Source organism: Epinephelus lanceolatus, chromosome 3 (assembly GCF_041903045.1).
Source record: "Epinephelus lanceolatus isolate andai-2023 chromosome 3, ASM4190304v1, whole genome shotgun sequence".
Lineage (NCBI taxonomy): Eukaryota > Metazoa > Chordata > Actinopteri > Perciformes > Serranidae > Epinephelus > Epinephelus lanceolatus.
The window spans coordinates 40,626,025-40,646,903 of NC_135736.1; the positions used below are offsets into that span (position 1 = coordinate 40,626,025).

Genomic DNA, 20,879 nt, shown 5'->3' on the forward strand with positions numbered 1-20,879 from the left:
TTTCTGATTATCGTTTCACAAGCTTTAAATGTTATTGACCCTTATTTGATCCATAGAAATCAATGGAACCATTACATTTTAAATTTCCTTAAAGGGACAATTCGACCCCAAATAAAAAAATATACATTCTTCCTTCCTTCCTATTTTTCTACCGCACTATTCTTGCCAACCAAATCACGGTGCAGAAGGAAGTTTGCACATACTGCTAGCGACACTGAGCTAGCTAACATCACAGCTCAGCCAAGGAGGAAGCCATTAATGTTTACATCCTGCGCTGTCACGAGCACGAGCCTCTTGTTCATGAGTAGATGCACTCTTCCTTCTGTGCTGTGATCCGGTTACTTTGGTATAAAGAATAAAGTTCCTACATGAAACTGCTCGCAACAAGGTCTGTGGACTATCCTGAGTACCCAGGTCATGATTCTGAAAAGAGACGTTGCTGTTGAGTTTTTTTTTGTTTTTTTTTTAAATCTATTCTTTTTGGCGCTTTGAGCACCACAAGAAAAATGTATATTTTTCATTTGGTGGTGAACTGTCCCTTTAAGTTAATATAGGTAGTTATGAATACATTTTATATAATTCCAGCCACACTTTGATGACAATCTCCTTTGTGTATTCGCTGAATTGACCCAAATGCTGGAATCTGAGTCACATGATCATCCACGCTGCCTGATCGTCCCAAACTATGTCAGGACTGATATCAAAAGCATTCAAGTGCTTCCAAAACACAAGCAAAAGATTTTAGTTGACCTAGATAAATTACAAATGTATAAAAATGGCTCATATTCTATCACAAATATTAACATTTTTTTTTTTTAGACACAAGTGTTCTGGAAAAAAAGGAGTTTAAAAAAAAAAAGCAACAGAAGAAAACAACCTGTAAAATGTCAGCGATCAGTCCAGTGAATCCGAGTGGCTGATGAGGTGGTGGTAATGCATATCGAGTGGTTAATGTTGGGCTTCACTCAGGGGCCAAATCACATCCTAGCGAGCTAAACAGTTCACTTGCACCCACGATTAGCCACTCCAAACGTTAAGAGGTTTATCTAGTGAACCTGCGTCCTATGAGCTAACCCGCAGTGCTCTCTGAGGCTGTTACCATGTGTGCAGGTGTACCAATTAGTGTGCAAAGATGTGGTCTGAGGTGAGCCGTGATTGCAGGTCCTCATGTGCGCCTGGCTTTCTGTCTCTTGGCCTGACGTTTGGCTTCATCCAGAGCGGCGCTGTCACTGCTGACCTGGGCCATGCTCCTCACTCCCTGGATACGATTCACCACTTGTAAGAGGAGGGGGATTACCTGCAGAACAGGTCCGCAAAGGGTGTTAAACAAATGCTTTTCTGACTAAAAATTTTTGACTTGAAGTATTCGGAAAATACAAGGAAAAAAATATGTGCTTAACATGAATACGAATTGATTATAAAACTACAAGAAATAGGACTCTCTTCTTGATGCCATTCCAAATTTTAGGCTTGGCCATGACAAGGCCAAATTCCACTGAGTTTTATTCAAACTAAATAGATTCAGAAATTCAACAGTCGAGCAAGAAAAGCTCTTTGAACATGTTGTCTGGAGCAGGTGAAGGTGGTTATGTACCTTCTCATGGTTGTACGCTGCTAACAGGAGCAGCAGCGTGAGGGGCAGAGCTATGTAGGAGCCCTGGGCAACATCCTGGTCAGGCACTTTACGCTGTGGGAAGACACAAGCATAAACACACACCCCGAGATGAGACAATTTCAAAAGAAACGGCCCGATCAATACTGTTTTGATAGAAAGCCTGCCGCAACCTGCACAATACACCTCAGCAGAAAAGCTGTGGTTCCTTTCAGTAAACAAACAAATCACAGGAAACACCAGCACTGAAATATTCTGTGGGTTAGAGAAGCATCTTACAGTGGGGTTGAAGGTGAGTGTGACGTGCTTGTGGTAGCCGCTGGAGGTGAAGGAGACCTGAGGCAGAGTGAAGTCATACTGGGAGCGGGACAGCGTGGAGTACAGCATCAGCACGTAACTCTGGAGAGGGAAGAGAAAGGTGACTTTAGATCCAACAATAGCAGTTTCTGGGTCTATACATTCAGTCAAATATACAGTCGTGTCGACATAAAGGAGACTTTTAACCACTGAATAATGTACTCTTGAAAATATGACTTTTGGTTTTAGGCCTGGTCCACATTATTGTTTTTGAAAACACAATTTTTTTCTTCTTTATTGTCAAAAAAAATTCCCATCCACACACACTGTTAAAGAAAAATCTCAGTCCAAATGAAAGTGCAAAACACAACTGAAGTGCTGTCAGTATCATGGCAAACCAACAGGCAGCGATATAACCGTAACCCTAAAGCCACAGAAAGAAGATGGTGATGTTGGCCAGTCAAATGATCTCCGTAGCGCATTCTGGCATCTCCGTTTCTCAATATAGTTGAAGAGTTAGGCCTTTTTTTCGTCTGAAATGTCACACGTCTAAAAATAAATACGACCTCACGTTTGCACACTAAGTCTGAAACTTTCATTCGTCTTTAACATTTTCAGAACAGGTTTGATTTTCTGCTTTAGAGACATTTGACCAAGAATCAGTGAAGAAAATGTGGCGGCAGAACACAGACAGTGGAAGGGGGTGCACAGAATAATTTCCTAACTCAGATAGCTCACGTTCAACATCAGATAGTAATACTCAGGTGGATGATGATGAAGAGCAGGAGAATGTGGACAGCACACAGAATGTGGAGGACTGAGAGAGGACAGCTCTGCCCTTTCATACAGCTGTGGTGCCAAATGAAAGACAGGGAGGGAGCAGTGACAGCCAGATGGGTAACTCCAGTGGAGTTACGAATACAACAGCATCGGAATTAGTGTGTAAGGTGTCTGTGTGTAATGGATTTTTTTCAGATGACGGATTAAAAAAACACATCTGAAGAAAAAAAAAAACGGACTCAGTGTGCAAAAGCCTTAACTGTATAGTTATGTGTAAACATGTGAAAAGTTCTATTAGAAAGGTTACAACCTGGACTGTTTTGGTCATGGCCGCCATTGCATGAAATGTCACCTCATTTGTGATGCCTCATAAAGGCAACACTGCGACATCACAATCCCAAAACTTTCCCCATCTACATGTCAACACTGAAAAACGGAGCTGCAGAAAATCTTTAACCTGGATGGAATTTTACAAAAGATTCTTTCACTGACCTAAAACGCAGTTTGTCTGTGGATGTAAGGCCAAAATGCATAGGACATACTACAGTTTCAAATATAGCTGTGTATGTGTGGGCTTGTCAACCATCTTAAGAACAAAAAAAAAATACAAAAATGGAGATGAATATGAGTTCAAACTCATATGCTTGCCCAGGTACGCTACTCATCTGTGCCTGAGACTGTTTATGCAGAAGGGTTTCATATCGTAAGGTTTTCGTGGGAATGCCATGTGTTTGGGAAGTACTGAGCGTACGACTGGATAAATGAGACTTAGATTGTAGGAACTTGGGTTAGGAACCGGAGGGTCACCGGTTCAAGTCCCCGCCCACGCCATATGGAGTGTGGACTGGTGGCTTAATAAACTATATCTTTGTCTGAATTCATTAAGAATATTCGCCTTTTTTGAATCCTCCGTTCACCATTGAGGCATGTGATAAACTGTCGTTTTTACAAATGCAAGGTAACACACAGTGTGTAATTGATATGCAAATGGTCATACTGCAGGTGAGGTATTCATTTAAGAGAGCACAATTACGGGCAGATACCTCTCCATCTCTGTCCAGAGGAGGGAAGTGGAAGAAGAGGGACTGTCCCAGAGAGACGCTGTTGATTGGGTTGTCCAGATTGTCGCTCTTGTAAAGCTTCACCTGGACAAAGAAAGAGAACCATAACAATGTTAAGTGCACATTCCTGCCATGTGGGTGGGGCAGGGGGGCTGCAGAAATGTAATTAAGTTCAATAAAAAGGAGCAAAATGCAGGGATAATGTCAGCCGAGCAGTCCTACCGATAGCGTTGCGAGATGTTCAGGGGACGTCTGGACGTTTCCACTGAGGTCAAACTGATTGATTTGCCTGAAGGCGATGATGTTGACCCCTTCAATGTCACTACTGCCGACCTGAGGGGGGAAATACAGAGCTTAATGTACAGATACAACCTTGGCCTCTTAAAGGAAACGCCAAATGTGAACTGTGGATAAAGCTCTGTACAAGTCACACGGTGTGATAATAACAGAGAATTAAGTGGAATTAAGGCATTTCCAGCCTTGCCTGAGAGATTAGGGGGTGCTGCACTTTTCAGACAAGCTAAAATTATGAACCGAGAGGTTTAAAGTTGCAATGGGATTACCGCTGCTTTTGTTCTGCGTATAGAAAGGACCCATGTGATAAGGCTGCAGATAAGTCATAATCACAGGGTTCCCACAGTTATTTCAACAATTCAATTAGAAAGTTTTCCATACCCTCCCTATCTAGTTTTCAATGCCACGTACAGAGGAACACACTATGACATTGAAATTACTGTTTGGACTGGAGGATCAGGAATGGCATTTTAGACATTTACAGCTCATTCTTCACTTCAGCTACTAAGAAAAGAATCCCATAACACTGTCCATTTAGTAGCTGTTCTGGAGCTTTCAATCATACCCCTTGATATTCATCAGAAGCTGGAGCCAGCTGTCAACATCACCTCAGCTGTTAAAGGGTAACTTTGGTATTTTCTAACCTGTACCCTATTGTACCCATGTTTTTGTGTCTAAGTGAAGAATTAAAACAATTTTTGAAGCTGGTCCAGTATTGAGTGAGGCCACTGCAGCCAGCAGCAGCGTAACAGGCTGCAATGTAACCCTTGAGGGCAACTAAGCACTGTCAGTTTACATCCACTCAAGGTGCTTGTTTTTGCCTCAGGATCTCCTCAGAGACAGACCTTTTTTGTTAGAGAGTAAGATCCTTTTTGTTTGACCAGAAACAAAATTGGGAAGCTGCACCTTCCCAGATGATGACAATCATCTCCTGGTTAATTCTTTTGTAGCATGAACTATTAACACTGTTTAACCTTTTGATTGTTGTGATGAAAGATTAAACAGTTGCCGCAGTGGTAACTTTCTAGGGTTGTGAAATCCTATTTGTGAGTTTTACAAACAGTCATATTACAAACCCACTCTGTGAACAGAGGAAAGCCTTTGTGTCTTACCTCTATGGCTCTGTGTTGTGGTAAGGCCCTCTCTATGTGGTCGTTGCCTTCAGCTCGCAGCTGAATTAGATATTTGCAACCAGGCTGCAAGGAAACATGATATTCATTTAGTCATATAAGCTAAAACATACAGTAAACGTATAGCATTTAAGACAGTTAATATGCTTGCTGTGTTCAGTCATACACAGTCTGCATACTCACCAGCAGACCCCTGAGTCTGAAGCGACCCTCTTCATCAGTGACGGTGTCCTCGCTGTAGAGGCTACACTCTCCCTGTCCCACTGCCTCCACAGCCACATCCCTCTCTGCGTCTCCACTCAGAGACTGCACTGCTCCGTAGCAGCTGAGGATGACAGCACAAGACCAGATCATACTTGTGTTGTGGACATTTTTGGAGCTAGACTCCCAAAACAAACAGCATCAAGGTATGTTATATACCTGTAAGCAGTCTTAATGCCAGTTATATCGATACTGAGGTTCTGACCCTCCTCCACTGTGATCATCTGAGATGCCGGCTCAAAGCGGAACTCCTTCATCATGGGCTTGAAGTAATACTGACCAGGACTCTGAAGAGAGAGAAGCAACGACTACATTAAATGGGAAGCAGAAAAATATATACATCAGCTAGAGCACAACACGAGTCAAAACATCCCTACACTCAGCTTTAAGCAAAGTATATAGTTCTGACTTGAACTGACACTGTACCTACAGTGTAGACTCTGCATAGACCCTAATTACAACTATAAATCAGCTTTACAGCTTGATGGAATGATATCTTACACCACAGTAAGAAAATGACAAAGGTTGCTGGACCCTTACCAGGTTATTAAAGGTGAGCAGGCCGGTGTCCTGTGTCAACAGGTTGGAGCGAAACTGTCCTCCACTCAGGGACAGGAGGACACCTGACAGGGGAAGACCATCCTCCGATCTGATCTACAGCACAGAGGGAACAAAGAGGGAGAGTACAGGTTATAGATCATGAGTGTATGCAGACTTGTCCACATTCAAATAATAGAAGATTTAAGTATTAGTGAACTTACAGGTCAAAATAAATGACTGTGTAGACTAAATGCTCATTGTAATGAAGCTAAACTAGCACAGAGACATCCTGAAATCGAACTGTGACAGCCAAACTGTGAAATTGTGGGTATACTCAGACTGACAGATGAGTTTAGTCCCTCTAGTGTTTTATTCCAGAAAAAAGGATAAATAATGACACAAAGCTCATTGTAAACGCTCTACAGAAGATTTCAAAGCAATTTATTACACAGTCTGAAAGGGAAACTAACACTCATCCTTTGTGCCAGGATCTCATGGTCGCTGCAGATAATTGCAGACCCTTTTAACATAGGCAGTACAAAGGCGACACACTGGCAGCACACAGCAAAGCAGAGAAGTGATTCGACTAATCATCAGTGATCTTTTCTTTTAATTGTATTTTGATAAAACATACTGCAGGAACTGACAACAGCTTTTCATCATGTCATTTCATTTTTACTTTAACCACACAATTAGTCAAAGTAGTAAATGTGAACAAAGAGATATAATTGTGCAATGCTCTGGATCAAAGTGTCGGCTAAATGAGTGCAGATGTAAAAGCGGCTGGTGATTACTGGGATATAATATGTATGCAAGTGAGGATTGGTCACACTGTACCTTGAAGGTCACACCAGCCAGAGCGAACGCCTTGAAATCTCCCTGGGTTCCCTCGACGGGACTCAGGACGAAACCTTCTTTACTGGCGCTGATGTCGTACTGCCGGTCACTGTGGAGCGGGCCCACACTGAGCAAAAGAGAGGAGCAAAAAGGGGGTTAGGACTGCAGGTTTCCAGGATGAGATATTAGATATGATAATGACAGATAACAGTTCAGAATTTTATCCAACTTAAATCAAAAGTAACCTTTTTAGTATCAACCTCTAATAGTGAAACAAGAGAAAATACTACTGAAAAGGGGCGTTACTAAACATTCATTAGATGATTTTGCAAATTTGACATCTTCACTTTTGAGAGTGGGATATTACAGTTAATGCAAAATGATTTCTATTGTGTTCCTGCCTGTGAAGAACTATTTTTTGTTCAGGGCTCAAGGCAACTGCTGAAAAACCCTCGAGACACCCAACACCTTCAGGGGATCTTCCAGAGGGCAGAGAGTGAAGGAAAATTAACCTGCAGATCCATTTTGACATCCAAATTTACAGAAGTCTGTTCTGTAGGCATTAACAACGCATAATAAAAATATTTATAGTGCTCCATGAAAAAATATAACGCTGGATTTTGTCACTCCTAATATTAATTGTGCTTAATAATGCTTAGTAATTATGCTTTGACATTTAGAAACTGAAGTGAAACAGGAAGTGTAATGTTGCTATAAATTCAATGAGTTATGCTGCATGCATGTATTTCTATACATATTTGTTTACATTTTGGCAAACTGGCAGAATTAAAGGGATAGTTCGGATCTTTTGCAGTGGGGCTGTGTGAGGTACTTATCCATAGTCGGTATATTACATGGAGTAGAGATCAGTCAGTACGCCCCCAGTTTGGAGAAGCCGGCTAGAGTAATGACATGGCAGCAAAACGTATTTTATCGGTTTAAGTGTGAGCTATATTTAGAATGCTCTCACTGCTTTACCTCATCGTCAGACAGCGACGTCAAACAGGTTACTGAAGCCCTTATCTTGCCCTCATAAAAGCCAGACTCCATTGAGAAAAACAGTGATTTAACAACAGCTGAAGACAGGAGCTGCTGGTCTACCTCTGCTTCATTGGTTAGTTTGTGTAATTGTGTGACTTTGGCATTTAAAAGGGTTAGTTTGGATTCACCTAAGTCACTAAAATAACAGTGACTAACTAATGGAGGCAGCGACAGACCAGCAGCTCCGGTGTTCAGCTAACTGTAAATACTGTTTTTCTTAATGAGTCTGGTTGCTTTGACAGAGGCATAGATGGGTAACTGAAGTTGTAAACGGCTTCCGCACTAGAAAAGGTTGTCTGGAGCAAGGAAAAGCAGTGTAAATATTCTTAATATAGCGTACACTTAAACTGATATTGGTTTTTGGAACTTTTCTTTGGGTGGATTAAACATGTTTTGTCGCTGACCCCAACACAGCAGTGCGCTGCTTAACTTCCTGCCTGTTTCTCCAAACTAGGATGCGCCTGTTACCATCTACTGTATGTTACACACTGACTATGGATAAGTACGTCATATAACCCCCCTTTAAAAGATCCAAACTATCCCTTTGTGCCATCTCTGTGTCTTCAGGATTGAATTAGGACCACAAGCATGGCTAAAATTCCTCCCAACGAGGTGCTGAGTGACATGAATAACAACTACATAAGAATAACTGAGCGAGCTTTAACAAGCAGGGCAAGGCAAAATATTTCAATATGGTTTTCACGCCACAGACTCCAACTTATGTCACTTCCAGGGTATTAACTACAGCCCACACAGTGCTGCTATTTCTATATTTCTTTAGGGGTTCAAATGTATTTAAGGACTGGCCTCTTGGTATATTAATGACTTGCATGACACACATTTAAGCTCAAGACCTAAATGAATGTTGGTTTCAGTTGTATCACAGCCGTCCTGTAGTGTTTATACACTTTATCTTTCTCTCTCATGTGAAGTGCTGGGCTCTCTCACCTGTATGTTCCCATCTCATTGGTGACCACAGTGATGAACGGCGCAGCAGCTCCTCTTTCAGTGATAGAGATCTCCACACCCTGTAGCTCTGGCGACACCTTGCCCTCCAGGAAGAGACCTGCGCGCCCTGTGATGTCCACCAGACGACCTGGACACGACTCTGTCGAGAGAGTGTAATTACTTTTATGTAGCTTGTTGATACTACGGACTTCAGGATGTTATTTATCTGCTTTCTCCATGCACCCAATACAGTTTAATGTTGGGGCTAAAATATTATAATCACTTTTGTAAAGACTTAAACAGCTGTACCACAGACACAAAGAGCCACAGTGTGTGCAAGGAACTTACCTCCAGTGATGGTGGCCTCGACCTCAGGAGGGTAGAACAGCAGTTCTTTGGATGAGGGTGTCACTGTGATCTTCTCTCCAGCCCTGCACAGTCATACAGTCTGCATTAACTCACTGCATCATCTCATGAGTTCAAGACTAAGCGAGATTATTATTAGTGGATGCCAACCAGCTGCTAATATTAACATTGTAAAGTGATAGGAGTTATTTGGGGTTTGAGTATTCTGGAAGTAAAAGTCCTTTTAATTTTCTCCAGAGACAGTTTGAGGGCCTGTGTCCAGTGTCCACATAGTGTTCTTTTCTGAGCGCTGTAGCTTTTTTCAATTGTTTGTCATTTTTGAGAGCGCTCTGGCTTTTTTGTGCAGCCGCTCAGAGTGCTTCTAGTTGAAAATCTATAAACTTTTCAGAAGGATGCTGGTGATGTCACTGCCACTCCTTTAGCTACTATATGATATGTGACTCAGAAACCATGTCAACAGAGACAGTCTGTGTGGCCGGACACTGAATGTTGCTGGTTTGTGTTGTGCTTTTACCACCGCATGTGTTGTAACTGCTGTTAACCGTGTAGTCAGCTCTCTGTTAATGTAGCATTACCTTAGCTACCTAGCTAACATTAGTGTCAAGATATTTTTAACATAGAAACATAAACATCGCTGAGCTTAACAATCTGTTACACGTGCGCCTAACGTCATGTGGAAGTTCAAGATTGCACTTTCTACAAAACTGATAAATTCGTGACAAAAATTTTTTGAATTTGCTACAGCTTTAATTTACGCCTCCATCTGACCAAGATTAATGGCTGCCGAGGCTCATGGGCGCTGTTGTAGTGTAGCCTTGTAAACATGTTCAATTTTAAGCCCTCAGTGTCAATTTTTCCCCAGTGGTATTGAAAATGCCACTGAATACCAATACTTTTCAAGGTATCGTATTGAACTTAGAAATTCCAGTATGATGACAACACTACACTGTTGTATTTAGAGCCATCCATTGTGACAAACTAAAACCACAATGTGTACCTGAGGATTGTCACATTATCTGGGAGATTCCTGTGATTAGGAACATTGTGGATATTATGTAAAGAAACCTTCAAGACAGACATTAAATGGGGAAAACTGGCTCAAAACCACCAGCTCACCCCACTTTGCAAGGCTGTAACACATATTAGTATGTATTACAGTATGTATGTGCAAGAGGCCCATTTTCTTCACATGACTGAAATCCTTACTTTAATATTGCAAAGAGCAAAAAGTGTAATTTGAAAAAAAGCAGTGCGTCTGACCTGGCCCAGTAGGAGAACTCATAGTGGAAAGGACCCGTCAGTTCATCAGCCTTCTCCTGGATAGGCGGGCTGTCGTCCCTGGCGCCTCCATCCTCTTCAGCGGCGCGGCGCTCTCGTTCCTGACGGCGCAGTTGAATCTCCTGGAGCTGCTGCTCCTGCCTCTGTTCCTCCAGACTTCGCAGGGGACCCAGCACCAGCGCCGGCTCGCTCTCAATAGATGACCTGACGGAGAGGAGGGAGGGAAAAAATGAGCATGATATTTGCAGGATGCACAACAGCTAATATTAGCACGGAGAAAATAAGCATATCCACTTTGTGTTTTCATTACTTGATAGTCACGGTGACATCTAGGATCTTGTCGGTGGTGATGAGCCCAGTCATGTGATGCCGCACTGCGGTGAGGGTGAGGATACTGGGGGCTGAGCTGTAGGAGACAGGGTATCAGTCATTTGGTTGTACAGAGGGAGAACACTCCTTTAACCCAGAAATAAATGGACACGGCATCTCATTACTTACGTATCGTAGGTGTAGAAGTCCTGCTCAAACTGGTGGCAGGAGCGAGGGGTGACTTTGTAAACACCTAGACAAGCCATTTTTAGGTGATTAATTACTTTGCTCCAGTTTTATATTTAGATAAGTCTGACACAGACCTTTTGGCTCAAGCACTGTACTCTAACTATGCACGAGGGAACACTTCGTACATGGATATTTTTCTTTTCTAGGTATGCTAATTCACGCTATGTTTAGCTAATAAGGGGTCAGGAGAGTGAGCCTCACCTGGCTTGGAGAGGCAGAAGCGGTTGACTCCCTTAGAGAGGTTGTACACGCCGACATTCTCAGGTTTGCTGCCATCTTGGAAGAACTCCTGTGCAGAAAAACAAACACAGTTGGAATTAGAATTTCAGGTGTGCCACCGGCTGCCACAACACACACCAGGTGCTGATTACTGACCAAAGTAATGGCATGGGAGAGGGAGCAGCGCAGGATGTAGCCAATCTGTCTGAACTCCACCCCGACGACATCAGAGTCCAGAACCTCCACTTCCATGGACTTATGCTTCCAGCACCATTCCTCATGAGTAATACTGACTAAACAAAGGAGAGAGCAACAACCAATTAACAAAAAGATACATAAAATAATAAAATAAAGAAAATAAAAATAACATAAGATTGTTAAAGGATTAAATCTGTCACAGCAGCCAACGAGGAAAAACCTCAGAAGCTGCGATCACTTCAGGTTGAAGACTTTCCCATCTTATAATTATCTCATCTCTAAACAAATGCTTAAGAAAGTAAACTTCTTGCGCAGCTCGGGCCTGGCAATACTACAAGCTGAGTAAACATGCCTCAAAAGAGTGCTGTGTGTGCAGATAGCTCGCAGGCACACAAAACAGATTGTGTGTATTGAACAGCGAGTGAGATGGATGCAGCACCAGAAGGTACAGAAACACTGGCTGAATAATGTGTGCGTCCTGAAAGGCTGGCGCTAAATATCAATTATGATCGGAAGCTGGTAATTACCAATTGATTCCCCCGCAATCGGTTGAGAGTAATTAGTGTGATTTCTAAACAGAAATGTACACAAGACAGAGGAATCAGTTTATGTACGACGGTTAATTTGCGTTCTTTCAGTCAAAACATGCATGTTGACTCTGCATTTGTGCTCTCCTTAAATCTTAATCTACACAACTACAACTATTGTCAACAACCAATTTCTACTTTGTGATCACTGTAATTAACCTCACATAAAAAATGAAAGAAAGAATAAATAACACAACTGTTAATATTACTATTATTTCGAATGTCAAGTGTTATTGCTGGTGAGTCCTGACCTTTGTATTTCCCAGGTAAAACGTCTTCAAAGGAGAAGCTGAGGATGTCGCTGCTGCCAGACAGAGCCACCGTCCGTCTCTCTCCCTGCCGACTCACTGGTTGAAGTGTTACCGACAGGTCATCACAGGACGCTAGAGGTCAACCAGAGGACACAAGGTCAGGGAAAACATGAACAACCACACAAAAGACTGTATTCTAGAAATAAATCAAAGGGAAACGCTGCAGATTTTCAACCAGCTCTGTGTCAAAGCAGTGTGTGCAGATGAACAGTGTTTGGCTTCCCTCCATCCTGGCAGGCCAAAAACTCCCCATCTGTACCACAAGCACGTCGCCGGCAAGTTTTGTATAGCAGGTGGGGGGAGCCAAACACTATTCATCTGCTCACTCTGCCCACACTGCGATGACACAGAGCTGGCTGCAAATTGGCAAAGTATCCCTTTAGGTGTAAATTACTCATTCCTAACCTAAACAGTAGACTTTTCCAGAGACAGAAGCCATGAACTGGGTAAAAAGTAGGTCGGTGAGGGGCCGGTCCACGAGGGAGACCTCCAGGGCCTGAGGCTGCAGAGCAAGGCCTGCTTTCACCTCCACCTCGGGGAGAGATACCTGAACACATGGAAATACAACCAAAGTTACCTTGGAGAAAGCCTAGTTTTCATCAGACTACTGCATAAGCACCGAAATCAATGATACCTCAGACAATGCATCTCAAAATCTAGTAGGATAATATTATTGACTGTTGGGCTTTCCTTAGTTTTTGGATTTGAGATTTTTGAAGTCAAATTAGTGAATTTGAATGTTGAACTTAACTCATCTAATGTCCATAAAATCTCAGTAAAAAATCTTTGTTTACTGTCCATGTATTAGGTATCTTATCAGCTGTGCATCTTACGGACAGACTGGTGTTCAACAGACTGGGTTCATTTAGTAACACAGCATGTGAGTTCACTTTTTTCGCTTCAAAGGATTTAAGAACTCATGCAGATTAAGCCACACAGATTAAGTCCTAACTACTATAAAAACGAGATGCTGCCAGAGTCTTACATGGACACTGTAGTCTCCAGGTTTGGCCTGAAAGCAGAACGCCCCCTGAGGATCAGAGTCGATGGTCCTGCTGGAGGCCTTGTCTTGGCCCCGGTGTGTCAGAGTGACCTTGTAACGGCCCTGCTGCTTCATGCCCTCAGGCAAGCGGCTGATGGAAATCTGGCCACACACACTGAACCTGTGTGAGACCCAAAACAGAATTTAGATCAAGCAACTTACGAATGAGATATATGAAAAAACAAGCTAAGAAAAACATGTTTAATGCTGGAATTTGATACGTGTATGAAAATATATTCAGTAAGTAGACAGACCCTGCTGTGATGATGTCAGGAAGTTGGGGTGTGTTGGGGGCGATCTTCACTGTGATTGGCTCAAAGAACATGAGATCCTTGCTGACACGGATGGTGTAGGTACCCGCCGTCATGTTCTCCAACCGGAAAGAACCGTCCTCCTTGCTGACGACTGTGAGGACAGGACAGCAAAGTAAGCTACAGTGTGAATGAGAACCACTGAATGCTCAAATTACGCATTACAGAAAAAAAGGCCTGGATGATTTTTTTCAATGTTTTTTAAGACACTGCAACTAAAGTGTGGAGTCTCCACGTACGGCTACCTTTGATCTGGTTGTTCAGGATCACTGTGGCGTCAGGAACGCCCTCCCCACCTACGCTGTTGAGAACTCGGCCTGTCACGGAGAAGCCCATGACACGGAAGATGGGCTGCGTGTGAAGCAACAGAAACAGTGTTGCATGTCAAAATACGGTACCATGCATGCAATGTATTCACATCTGCAAGTTAATGACAACTGTTAAGGCTAAAATTGAAGACCTGAGATATAATAACGCTTTACCTCTAGTTTTAAACTGTTGTGTTCCACCTTAAAATTCATCCTGGAAGGAGCGACATCAAACGTGATTCTCTCTCCCCTGTAGAAAGGCACCTGAAGACAGTGTGACAGAGAAAGAGCCATTTTCAATGTAGTGTTTTCATTAAGTTATTTGGCAGGTTTTTCCATACTATTAATGGTCTGAGGGGTAATAATTATATGCACATCACATAGGTGCAAGGCTGTCAAAAAAACAACATACACTGAGGGGAAAAAAGTAACGCCTGCATAATAATTACATGCCACAAATTTAATAAAGACAATGTTTCGATCCTACTTGTACCTTGGTCGACATTTTTCTTTAATACCTGCTGATTTATTTATTATAAACAACAGAACTTTGTCTGTCATCTGTAAACAAAAGCACCAGTTACAATTCTATTAAATCTCTAACAAAGTAGCTGCTCCAGGAGTGTTTGCTGTAGTATTTAACCACACTTGATGTCACCATAGTAACCAAAGATGTCACCAGATCAACCAGGAGTGAAATCTGGAGGACGATAACTTTAAAACAGATTAGAAATGGGGATCGTTATCTTTTGCTTTTTTTTTGCAGAAAACTTACCACGGTGTACTCGCCGCTGGCCAGTGAGGGGAAGACGAAGGTCCCGTCTTCCCTGGATAGAGCGCTGCACAGGTAGACCAGGGAGCTGTCCCCAGAATCTGCCCCCTCCACTGGGGATGTGTTACAGCCACTAACATCCTGAAAGCACACAAATGAATATGGAGTGATGTGACTTAGTTCTGTGGTAAATAATTCATACAAAATTCCGTAATATTCCTGAAATACTGAGATCTACAACTAATTGCTCCAACTTTCATCAAATACTGCAGGATAGATCAGACAAGTCCTGTGAGATCATGGTCTGGGCACTGTCTGCATGTATACAGATATTTCTGAAAACTGAGATTTTCTTTTATGTTTCGGCCTCTTGTCCACACACAAATGCCGCTCAGGTCCCTGAAACAGAGATTTTTGAAAACATCTTCTAAGGTCCAGATTTTTTGAAACTCCAATTACTTTTTATCTGTGTGGACGAAGCATTTTGGAAACTATGACATACCTACTCAATTCATGCATGGCAAACTTAATACTGCTGCACCACTTCATGGTTGAACGGAGGCATCTGCTGCGCCAAATGTTATTTGGTGTATCTCAGCGGTTGGTGGGAAAATTCTGACAGTGGTGGTGTTGTTGATGAGGAGCAGAAGCTATGTAGTGTAATGCATTGATCAGATATGAAAATGGATGATCAGACTGTAATACTGATGTAGAAGAACAGGGTACAGGAACTTTAAGTGTGTAAGTCGCCTTTTGTAAGTTGTTTTTTGTCTTTGTTGCTATTTTATCTTGTTTGCTTGTTTTGGCTTGTTTTGTTGTTGATTACTAAATATGATGTGCTGTTAAAAGGGTAGGTGTTATACGCTGTAGCTTTAGCTTTTTTAAACTGAGAGAGAAAATATCCATTTTCAAAAATATCTGCATACGTGTAGACAGAGCCCTAGTTTGACTCCTCACTGTTCTAAAATATATTAAATAATGTTTTACCTCTTTCTTGACTGTGGCTGAGTACAGTAGGAAGGTGACCTCTTTCATGGGCTCTCCATCACTGCGCACCTCCCCCGAGACATCGTAGCCTCCAACTACCAGATGGTCGGCAGCCGGGGCATTGGCATTGGTGACGAGTACCGAGGTAGCGCTCTATAGGAAGACGGCAAAGGTCACCACGGAAGTTACAGTGAGGGTCGGAAAAATGGCCCTGTCAGGAGCAGTACCATTACTGCTGGAGATCATTAGTTTTACACCTGCTGACCTGACAGGGAACCTTATCAGCTGAGCAAGTAGGTGAATAATGAAGTATTCCACACTGAAGTGACACAGAATTAAAAAGACCTCTGAGATCAAGCATTCCTAACTGTGTTAATGATATTACTCAGATGGAGAACTGCCATACTGTCGTACCCAGCAGTGTGTTAAAACCTGATGTCAAGCACAGGTTTAATCTGAGTGCAGCTGGAAATCATTAGTTACAAACCTGCTGATGTATCCTGATGTCACTCCTCCACTCACTGTTCTTTTTTAACGTTCAAACAGTTGTGATTTAGTGTATCCTTACAGGTGGTTCTCAGGTCTCTCTGCTCTGTCTGAATAAATAGCTCATTTAACTGTCTGTTAGAGAATATGAGTAACATTTGAGGGCATTCACAGATAGTAAAGAAAGATTTAACCATGACAACAGTATCTTGCAAAGTCATTTGATCAAGACGCAGTTAGCTGAGCTAAATGTTGACGCCAGAGCAAAAGTGTCTCATGTTGCCGTTCTGATGACTACAAGAAATCTGTCATCATATCAAGGTCTGCAGAAAAAAATCTTAATTCTCTCTTACAATACAGAGTAAATACATAATTGGGTCCTAGACAACTTCGCCTTCTTCTGAAGTGTCACCCTGTGAAAATTAGGAAAATATATAGTTTTCTATTAAAGCTGGGGTAGGCAGTTTTATTTTGGCGTCACTGGGCAAACTATCCTGTAATAAACTTTGAGCACACTGTAATTCAAATGGACTGAGAGAACACTGGGCTTTTACACCACCTAGAAAATCTAGCCCATAATGGGTTAGTCATTTCAGAGAGGGCATTCCTATTGCTGTTCTACAGATGCACATGTGTGTGCACCACCCTTTGGTTAAAGTCTGGCTTAACAGTAGAGAATCCTGCAAAGAAAGTTGGTATTCTCGCATTGGCAACAACTGCCTACATTGCAAAGCAACCCCAAAAAGGGTGACTGACTTAACAGAAAGAGAGTCTAAAAGAGAGTCAATGAAATATGCTTAAATAAATAACTGTATGGGAAACACCGAGTTACTGAGTTAAGTGTGTGTATATGCCTGTGGTTGTCTGGTGGGAGGGGCTTAGGACAAAGAGGGGAGAACTGCAGGAAGAAGGTGTATTCTTATCCAGGTTTCTGCCTACCCCAGTTTTAAGAAGATAAAAGGCTTAAAATTAGAGGTTAGCTGGGAAGTTTGCTGGGTTATCACTCCACAGCTCCACCGCAAGTTTGAACTTTGCAGCTCCAGTAAATAACAAAGCAGACAGGAAGAAGAAAATTCAGATGTTCCTTTAAAAACAAGGTATAAGTGACATCACATATGATACATCCGTGGCTCTGTATAATCTGTGCTAATGATACAGCCTTTTCATTACATTGATGTAAATGTAATGAAATCTGAAGTGAAGGTACCAACCTGCTCCAGAGTCCAGGAGGGATGGGCAGCTGTGATGTCATAATTTCCAGGGAGTACTTTTAAAAAGGTATACCTGTGTTATGAAGACCAAAAAAAGGGAACTTAAAATGGCAAACAATTAAAGAGACCTACTGCAAGAGCACCTGTGTAAAGCTCTACTCTAACAAACATAAAGGTGTGAACCACTTACTTTCCTCCAGGCTGTGTGACCACACTCTGGAGTTTCTCCTCCGTTCCAGCTCGGGTGAGTTTGACTTCTACTCCAGCCGGACCAAGGAGATGGTCTTTACTCAGAACCTGGAGAGAGAGAGATATTTTATGACATGAAATCATTCCTAGACTGATACATGCAAGACAAAAGCTTACAGAGAGGTGGTTAATGAATCCAAAGAAATGAATAAACTCACTGCTCCTGAGACGGAGAAGCCAGTGAAGACAAAGTTGATGTCTTCTTCTTTTGTACAGATGTCACTCACGCCATCCACATGGAGGTCAACACTGGTCGGCTCTGGTGACAGTTACAGCCCAAGAAAAAACAAGACAATCGAGAAGAATCAAGTTTCTGGGCATCAGCTGTCATGAATAATGTTTGAGTAATCATGAAAATGCAGCTTTTATACAAACACTTACCAAAGCTCCACCCAAGAGGAGGCTCAATCTTCAAAACAAAGTCCCCCTGTGCAAAACAGACAAGTCTAAAGATTACAATCATCACAATCAGTGGAAATTAAAAGATTTAAATTAAATCAAAGGAGTGAATCTCTTACCTTGTCATAGAGAGGGATCATAAAGTAGCCATTGATTGGAGCACAATCCGTTTGATATTTCAAGGACCCTTGTTTGGTGTACAGTTTAATCTGCAGGACAGGAAACAGAAATTGATCATTAAGTATATAGTTTAATTACTAAACGTGATCTGATATGGTGGTGTCATCTCTGTTGCTGTGAGCTGAATGTCATCGGTTGGTTGAATCATTTGTATGAGCTGTCATTCACAAACAGACCAGTCTGTCTGGGATTTAGTTAATTTCACTAATTAACCAAATGGCTAATCCCATGGAGCCTGTGAATGAGCAGGGATTAGGACTGCTGCATCGCACTTACCGTCTTCCTCGTCTACAGACAGGTTACAGGTTTAAGGGGGAGCAGTCATGACACAAAGCTATATGCTAACATTAGGGTTTTACGTCAACTGTGGGTACAGAAAACATTCAGAATAGCTAAAACAAACTGCTGTAATGGTCATTTCATTCAAACTGTCATTCAACCAAAACCTCCAGTCCCCACCTAACCGTTAGCTTACTACGATAAACCGGCTAACCGTTAGCTAGCTGCTAGCTAGCTAACGGTTAGCCGGGAGGTTTGCACTCTCACCTCGATCAGGGAGTAATTGATCTCAACGTCGGATTTCACGAATCCCCCGCAGGCCACCACTATATCATCAGAGGACACGGTTAGAAACTGCGAATACGTGATACAGAATAACACCCAAAGGGCTCCCACGTCTGCCCGTATCGTAATTCTCAACATTTTGTCTGACTGATCTCTCGATGAGCCGAGCAACAGCACGCTGCCTCCGGTTCCGTACCAGCTGAGCTGCTGTCAGTGGCCGAGCGGAGTGTCAGGAGCAGCGGCCTCTGCTGGCCGGGAGGTGGTATAACATGACCCTGGTGACAGGTCTGTGAGAGAGGGAGGGTTACTAATTTGATTACTTCATCAAAGCAATGCAGTTTACTATATTTGATTACTTTTTTATTTATTTTCCAATAAGTGTTTTAAACTGGGCATTAACGCTGAAAAATATCTGGTGGTTCTCGATCAGGGAGCCCCCAAGCATCATTCAGGGTCCCCGGAAAAAGGAGGGAATCATTTATGTTCACTTTTTAATTCCCTATAGAAGTGACACCATCCTAAATAAGAATCATGTGACTATTCTGATCACAGGCTTCATTACCTCCATGTTTATCTCAGCTGTAGCTGACAGATCTAACAACCAAAATCTTTTCAGATGGAGGTCCCTGAAGTGAAATCTCTTTAAAATGTGACTTAATGTGTATCAGTTTAGGAGTCCTTGACATGGAAAAGGTTTAGAACCACTAGGCTGTACCAAAGGCATTTCTGAACGGCTAAAAGATGCAAAGGAACAGAATCAATATTCATTTCCATAACTGCTTATCCTGTTGGGGGTCGCAGGGGGGCTGGAGCCTATCCCAGCTGAGAGGCAGGGTACACCCTGGACAGGTCACCAGACTATCACAGGGCTGACACATAGAGACAGACAACCATTCACACTCACATTCACACCTACGGACAATTTAGAGTCACAACAGACCTAGTTTGTATGTCTTTGGACTGTGGGAGGAAGCTGGAGTACCCGCAGAAAACCCACGCTGACATAAGGAGAACATGCAAACTCCACACAGAAGGGCTCCTCCAGCCCGGTTCGAACCAGGATGCTAACCACTGCATCACTGTGCCACCACAGAATGAATGTTATATCTAGGCTACATATAAACTTTTAAATGAGAATTATATATTTGGATGTAACCCCTTTGTAATCACCAACACTTTGATTTGAAACTGTATTTTAATAACATACTTTTTCTCAGTAACTTTAACTTTATACAATTGTATTGATTTTGTTATTTAATATGTATAAATTAAAGTACAGGAAGTTTCTTTCAAAATCATAGATATTATCCTGCATGCCATTATATTGTCAGGTTTAATGAAGGCATTTGTGTTAATTGTTTATTATGCATAATCCAGAAACAAAGCTGCTCCTGTTTTAGCAATGTCCCTTCAGTCCCCACACCAAGTTTTGGAAAGAAGTATCCTGGTATATTGCTAATAACACTGTGAATTTTCTATATACTGGGAAAATGTAATGTTTCTATATACTGGGAAAATGTAATGTTTGGTATCAAAATTCAAATTTAAGTGCCCTATAGTAATTGAAAATTAAACTATCTGTACATTAAGATAAATTGTACCTAAAAAAAAATAAAGCTGCAAAAACCTTTTTTGTTTGTTTATTTGAAAGGTTCCCTCTGGCTCTGATGTTGTTTTGTCTAATGAATTATTTGTTTCTGTGTAATTTCTATTGACAATAATGATCTGAATTTTAGAAATTGTTTTAAAAAATTAAAAAAGGGGGACTGTGAAACAAAACAATGATAAATTTTAATATTTATTTTCCATGTAAACAGTTTATTAAAGGCAGTCACCGCAATGTGTCATAATAAAGTAAAACATTTATTCCCAAAATCTAACCACAACATTATTTATAAAGCAACACACCATCCAAATGTTATATTAGAGTTACAAAGACTGGGTCACAGTTTTGAGTGTCTCACTTTCCCCACCTGTTTTCTTAATTGAACCTGTTACAGAGACAATCACACAAGATTTAAGTGGCAGGTGTCAGTATAGATAAAAAACATC

General features: G+C 41.8%; 1 protein-coding gene across 1 annotated transcript; it reads right to left on the bottom strand.

The window, feature by feature from the left end:
* Positions 1-513: 513 nt before the first annotated feature.
* Positions 514-19,023, bottom strand: nomo (nodal modulator). The gene is made up of 31 exons (XM_033623790.2): positions 18,810-19,023; positions 18,203-18,292; positions 18,066-18,111; positions 17,843-17,943; positions 17,626-17,732; positions 17,436-17,508; positions 15,739-15,891; positions 14,755-14,892; positions 14,154-14,243; positions 13,917-14,022; positions 13,615-13,765; positions 13,304-13,481; positions 12,724-12,865; positions 12,259-12,390; positions 11,379-11,515; positions 11,205-11,292; positions 10,944-11,007; positions 10,756-10,851; positions 10,428-10,649; positions 9,150-9,232; positions 8,802-8,961; positions 6,813-6,939; positions 5,976-6,089; positions 5,595-5,722; positions 5,358-5,499; positions 5,157-5,240; positions 3,973-4,083; positions 3,733-3,834; positions 1,892-2,011; positions 1,595-1,687; positions 514-1,297 (listed from the first exon to the last, which is right to left on the bottom strand). Exons 1-31 carry the CDS (start codon positions 18,963-18,965, stop codon positions 1,166-1,168), a joined length of 3,666 nt encoding a protein of 1,221 aa, XP_033479681.2. The 5' UTR covers positions 18,966-19,023; the 3' UTR covers positions 514-1,165.
* Between the last annotated feature and the right edge of the window lie 1,856 nt (positions 19,024-20,879).

Bases quoted from the DNA above. Each gene is read 5' to 3' on its own strand.
- nomo (XM_033623790.2), bottom strand. From the start codon at position 18,965: ATGTTGAGAATTACGATACGGGCAGACGTGGGAGCCCTTTGGGTGTTA. The intron at 18,112-18,202 runs GTAAGAGATTCA...TGTTTTGCACAG, and splicing joins TGATCCCTCTCTATGACAAG to GGGGACTTTGTTTTGAAGAT. The intron at 13,766-13,916 runs GTAGCCGTACGT...CTGTCCTCACAG, and splicing joins CCTGAACAACCAGATCAAAG to TCGTCAGCAAGGAGGACGGT.